General features: G+C 41.4%; 2 protein-coding genes across 2 annotated transcripts; both read right to left on the bottom strand.

Annotated features, from left to right (window-relative positions):
- Positions 1-244: 244 nt before the first annotated feature.
- LOC140824227 (uncharacterized) lies at positions 245-694 on the bottom strand. Its single transcript, XM_073185823.1, has one exon. The coding sequence runs from the start codon at positions 692-694 to the stop codon at positions 245-247; it is 450 nt and encodes a 149-aa protein (XP_073041924.1).
- A 1,904-nt stretch (positions 695-2,598) lies between these two features.
- LOC140824226 (uncharacterized) lies at positions 2,599-4,346 on the bottom strand. The gene is made up of 3 exons (XM_073185821.1): positions 4,207-4,346; positions 2,735-3,966; positions 2,599-2,633 (listed from the first exon to the last, which is right to left on the bottom strand). The coding sequence occupies exons 1-3, from the start codon at positions 4,344-4,346 to the stop codon at positions 2,599-2,601; spliced, it is 1,407 nt and encodes a 468-aa protein (XP_073041922.1).
- Positions 4,347-5,464: the final 1,118 nt, after the last annotated feature.

The raw sequence follows: 5,464 nt of genomic DNA, 5'->3' as shown, positions 1-5,464 counted from the left end.
TTCAAGTTCCCAAGTGGCCTCCCTTTCGGTATGATTTGACCACTGTACTTTGACATATGGGATGGTCCGGTGTCTCAACACTTGGTCTTTTGTGTCCACTATTCGGATAGGGACTTCTTCATATTTGAGTTCCTCATTCAGATTACCTTCGATCATCAGTGGTGCCACCTTGAGTACATGACCCGGGTCCGGGACATACTTCCGCAGCTGCGATATGTGGAAGACATTTTGTATTCTGGTCATCTCAGGTGGTAAAGCCAGCCGATAAGCTAAGGTTCCCACCTTTTCCAGTATTTCGAACGATCCCACATACCTTGGGTTCAACTTCCCTAGATTTACTGAACCGCACCACTCCTTTCATTGGTGAAACCTTGATATAAGCCTTCACTCCGATTTCCAATTCTAACGGTCTTCTCTTCAAATCTGCCCAACTCTTTTGTCTGTCTTGAGCTGCCTTGAGCCATTCTTTGATTATGGCTACTTTATCGACAGTTAGTTGAACAAGCTCTGGTCTAGTAACGGCTTCTTCTCCGACTTCATCCCAGTACAAAGGCGATCTACGCTTTCGGCCATACAATTCCTCGTACGGAGCCATCTGAATGCTACTATGGTAGCTGTTGTTGTAGGCAAACTCGATTGCCGGTAGCTGCTCACTCCAATTCCCATTAAAATCTAATGCACATGCCCTCAACATCTCCTCGAGGGTTTGAATTGTCCTCTCAGTTTGGCCGTCAGTTTGTTGATGATAGGCCGTGCTTAGAGTCTCTTAGTTCCCATGGCTTTTTGAAAACTCTTCCAGAATCGAGATACGAATCTTGGGTCTCTATCAGATAATATACTCGCCGGTACTCCGTGCAATCTCACTATATTACCCATATATAAGGTAGCCAGCTTATCTAGGTTGAAATTCATTCGCACTGGTAAGAAATGTGCAGACTTGTTAATCTGTCAATGATCATCCAGATTCCGTCGTGACCCTGCCTCGATCTTGGTAACCCGACTACAAAGTCCACAGAGATGTTATCCCACTTCCACTCGGGTATCTCCAATGGTTGCACAAGTCCCCCAGGCCGCTGATGCTCTGCCTTGACTTGCTGACAGATTAGACACTTTGCAACAAAGACAGCGACGTCCTTCATTCCATTCCACCAGTAGTTATTTTTCAGATCCCTGTACATTTTGGTGCTTCTCGGGTGTACTGAAAATCTTGATTTATGTGCCTCGGCCATTACCTCCTCTCGAATTCCATCGATGTTTGGCACATACAATCGTCCCTTTATCCAGAGGACACCTTTTTCATCAATTTGAAATTCTGGCATCTTTCCTTCCTGAATTTGTTCCTTTATCTTGAAGGTACTGGTGTCTTGACTTTGCTTTAGTTTGATGGTTTCTTGGAGACCTGGCTGCACTGATAGTGACGATAAATTCACCTTTCCGGGGTTCCTCCGGCTCAATGCATCTGCCACTTTATTTGCTTTACACGGATGATAGCTGATTACCAAATCGTAATCTTTGAGAAGTTCCATCTACCTTCTTTGCCTCATGTTTAATTCCTTCTGAGTGAAAATGTACTTGAGGTTCTGATGATCAGTAAAAACTTCGAATTTTACTCCATAGAGGTAGTGCCTCCAGATTTTAAGCGCGAAAACTACTGCGGCCAGCTACAAATCATGAGTGGGGTAATTCTGCTCGTATGGTTTCAATTGACGTGAGGCATAAGCAATTACCTGACCCTCTTGCATAAGCACACACCCTAATCCTCCCTTCGAAGCGTCACTGTATACAGTGAAATTCTTACCATCCTCGGGAAGAACTAGTACTGGTTTGGATGCGAGTTTTGACTTCAGAGTTTCAAAACTCTTCTCACAAGCTTCATTCCAAATGAATTTTGAATTTTTCTGAGTAAGTTTGGTAAGTGGAATGGCTATCGAAGAAAATCCTTCCACAAATTTTCGGTAGTAACCAGCTAAACCCAGAAAACTCCTTACTTCAGTTACTGTCTTTGGTTGTGGCCAATCCATAATTGCCTCACTCTTTTTAGGGTCTATTGACCCTCCTAATTCAGAAATTATATGGCCTAGGAATGCCACACTTTTTAACCAAAATTCACACTTCTTGAATTTGGCATAGAGTTCCTTCTCACGCAGTGTCTGCAAAGTGAGACGCAGATGTTCTCTGTGTTCTTCTACACTTGGTGAGTATACAAGGATATCATCTATGAAGATAACTACAAACTTGTCAAGGTATGGTTTGAATACCCGATTCATCAGGTCCATGAATGCTGCGGGAGCATTTGTTAGGCCAAAAGGCATCACTGTGAATTCGTAATGTCCATATCTTGTCCTAAAAGTAGTTTTATGGATATCCTCTGTTTTGACCTTCAACTGGTGATATCCTGATCTTAGATCAAGCTTTGAGAAAACTTTGGATCCTTTTAGCTGATCGAAAAGATCATCTATTCTCGGGATTGGGTACTTTTTCTTTATGGTGATCTTGTTTAGCTCCCGGTAGTCGATACATAGCCTCATGCTTCCGTCCTTTTTCTTTACAAAAAGCACTGGGGCTCCCCACGGAGATGCACTAGGGCGGATCTGCTTCTTATCCAGCAATTCTTGGAGTTGCTCCTTTAATTCCTTCAATTCAGCTGGAGCCATTCGGTATGGTGCCTTTGATATTGGTGCAGCACCAGGGACCAAATTGATTTCAAATTCTACTTCTCTATCAGGTATCTCACCCGGTAGTTCCTCGGGAAAAACATCTGGAAATTCTTGAACAATTGGGATATCCTCCAACTTTGGGACTTCTTCTTCTTTGATTTCATTGATCACTGCCAGGTAAATTTCTTTTCCTCCCTTTATAGCCTTCCAGGCTTGTGAAGCTGACAGTAGGAATTTTATTTCTTTGGATTTCCCGTGAAATAAGACTTCCTCTTTAGTAGGAGTCTGAAGTCTAATTTCATTCTTTTGACAGTCCACAATGGCATGGTTTTTAACTAACCAGTCCATTCCAAGGATCATGTCAAACTCAACCATATTGAGTTGAATCAATTCTACTTCAAAAGTTTGTTTGCTGATACAAATTTTACAGTTTCGATACACTTTGCGGGTTTCAATTGTTTTACTGGCTAGTGTTGCTACTCTTAGCGGTTCACTAAGAATGTCATGCTCAAGTTTAAGCTTCTTAGCAGATCTTCTAGACACAAATGAATGTGTGTCACCACAATCAAACAAAGCATATGCAGACATTTTATTGAGTAAGATGGTACCTGCCACTACTTCGTTGCTGTTATCGGCTTCCTCTTGAGTTACTGCATAGACCCGAGCATTAGTCTTGTTTTCTTGTTGTTTGCTGGGCCTCGTCCCTTTGTCCTTGTTGTCTGGACAATCTCTAATTCTATGGCCCATTTTTCCACACTTAAAACAAGCGCCGGTCTTTCGATAACATTCTCCCACATGCTTCTGTCGACATGCCTCGCACCACTTTCCTTCGGTGATGCTCGCATTGTTAAAATTCCCTTTGAAAGACCCACCTAAATAATTAGGTTTCTTAAACTTGGGACCATTCTGCATGGATTGACTGTTCAATGGCCTTTTGTTCTTGTTTTCTTCCTCGCGCCTCTTGATATCAGTTTCTGTGCTCATTGCAGCGCCCATCAAATCTGAAAAACTGCTAGGTTTGAATACTGCCAGTGCCGACTGAATTCGACTGTTGAGTCCCTTTTTGAAACGATGCATTTTCAACGTTTCATCTGACATAATCGTTGGGACATAGGTTCCCAGATCATTAAATCTCGACGTGTATTCCATTACCATCATGTCCGGTGACTGTCTGAAATTTTCAGATTCATTCAGCTTTTGTAGACGAAACTCGGCCGGATAGTATTGCTTCAGAAATTCTCTCTTAAAAATTTGCCATGTGATTTCTTCCACTTCTGCCAAAGATGGCGACACGGTTTCCCACCATTTCCTAGCTCAGTCTTCTAAAAACGGTATTACAACCTCCACTCTCAGCTCTTCAGGTATCTCCAGTAAATGCAGTTGAGTTTCGACGTTCTTGAGCCAATAGTGACTGACTTCTGGGTTTGGGTTCCCATCGAAAGTTGGAACTCGATTTCTTCTGAGGGATTCATAATAGTATTTAATTCCACGCGATTGTGGTTCTTGAGGTGGTTGTATGGCGTTGGCCAATGGATTCACAAATCCTTACAATGTTGCAGCTACGATGGTTGCTATTGCCATCATATCCTCTTGACTGAGGTTCACTCTATGTGGTGGTGGTGGTGGTGGATTCTCGTTTTGGTTGTCGCCACGAGGGTTACGGTTGTGTCGGGGAGGTCTGCCTGCCATATCCTATAAACATGTATTTTATTAATTTGTTTGCCACCATACTTAATCAAAGAAATAATTTCATTAAATTGTAAAAAGTTTTCATACAACCAATCTTGTCAAATAATTGTTCAAATACTTCTAGATACAATCGAAGCCTACTCTAGAGCTCTCTCTCTCTACTCATCTATCACTTCCCCATCCCCTATTGCTTCATTAACTTCTTCCTCCGCTGGGTTTGCTTCCATTTGCTCCATTAGTTCCTTCATATTGATAATTTAATTTTGCAGATGCTCAATGAAATTTTACAGTTGTGTATTTTGATGATCAAGGTTGTTAACTTCTTCCTGCAGCTCTTGTATCGCTGATTGATTCACTTTCTCGTCGCTTTCTTGCTCGTCAATTTGTTTTTGAAGACAATGTTGAATTTTGAGAAGACTATCATTTCGGATTTGATACGAGCCAATCATGTCATGTGCTTTGGTTGACTCTTGCTTAGTGATCTCATGACGACGTTCTGACTCTAGGTGATAAGTTGCATATCGCCTAACGTCTTCGCGTAGTTTCTTTTCTTCCATTCTGGCTTCACGAAGATCCTCCATCATGCACACGTTGTTTCCGTCCAACTGATAGTTTTCTCTCTCGAGTTTTTCATTTTTTTCTTTTAGTATTTTAATTTCTGACTCCTTTTCTTGAAGTTGATTTTGAAGTTCATTTATAATGCGTTGGAGATTTATGTAGTGTTCCTATAAGGATAAAAACATTTTTGTTGGAACTTTTCAAGTTCTCAATCTTGATTTTGATGTTAAAAAGACTTGTTATTGTGTTTCTAACATATTTACTCTAGTGTGAAGTTGCAAACACAAGAAGCAAGCTGAAACTGAATTTTGCACAAACTGAATTTCTGGCGAGATTCGGTGTTTTGATGATATCTCCCAGCAGGATGATTCAAATGAAAATACGCCAATTGGACTGATTAGAAAACTCAATTTGGAACAAATCGTATTTCACGTCAGTTGGGCAAAATCGGATGTTATCATGGTCTAACTGATCGCTCAATTACCGAACTGATCACACGAAAACAACAATCAGTTGTGTTTGAGTAGCTGCCGTATTTTGGTCATATCTCTCAGCTCGGT

This window comes from Primulina eburnea, chromosome 2 (genome assembly GCF_022965805.1).
Source record: "Primulina eburnea isolate SZY01 chromosome 2, ASM2296580v1, whole genome shotgun sequence".
NCBI classification, from domain to species: domain Eukaryota; kingdom Viridiplantae; phylum Streptophyta; class Magnoliopsida; order Lamiales; family Gesneriaceae; genus Primulina; species Primulina eburnea.
Note: the sequence above shows the minus strand (reverse complement) of the source record. Positions and strands in the feature narration are given on the sequence as shown.

Excerpts from the sequence above, each read along its gene's own strand:
- LOC140824227 (XM_073185823.1), bottom strand. The coding sequence starts at position 694 with ATGTTGAGGGCATGTGCATTAGATTTTAATGGGAATTGGAGTGAGCAG.
- LOC140824226 (XM_073185821.1), bottom strand. The coding sequence starts at position 4,346 with ATGGCAGGCAGACCTCCCCGACACAACCGTAACCCTCGTGGCGACAAC. Across the intron at positions 3,967-4,206 it reads ACCATCGTAGCTGCAACATT|GAAATGGTGGGAAACCGTGT; the intron begins GTAAGGATTTGT and ends AGACTGAGCTAG. Across the intron at positions 2,634-2,734 it reads TTTTCCCGAGGAACTACCGG|GAATTAAAGGAGCAACTCCA; the intron begins GTGAGATACCTG and ends GCTGAATTGAAG.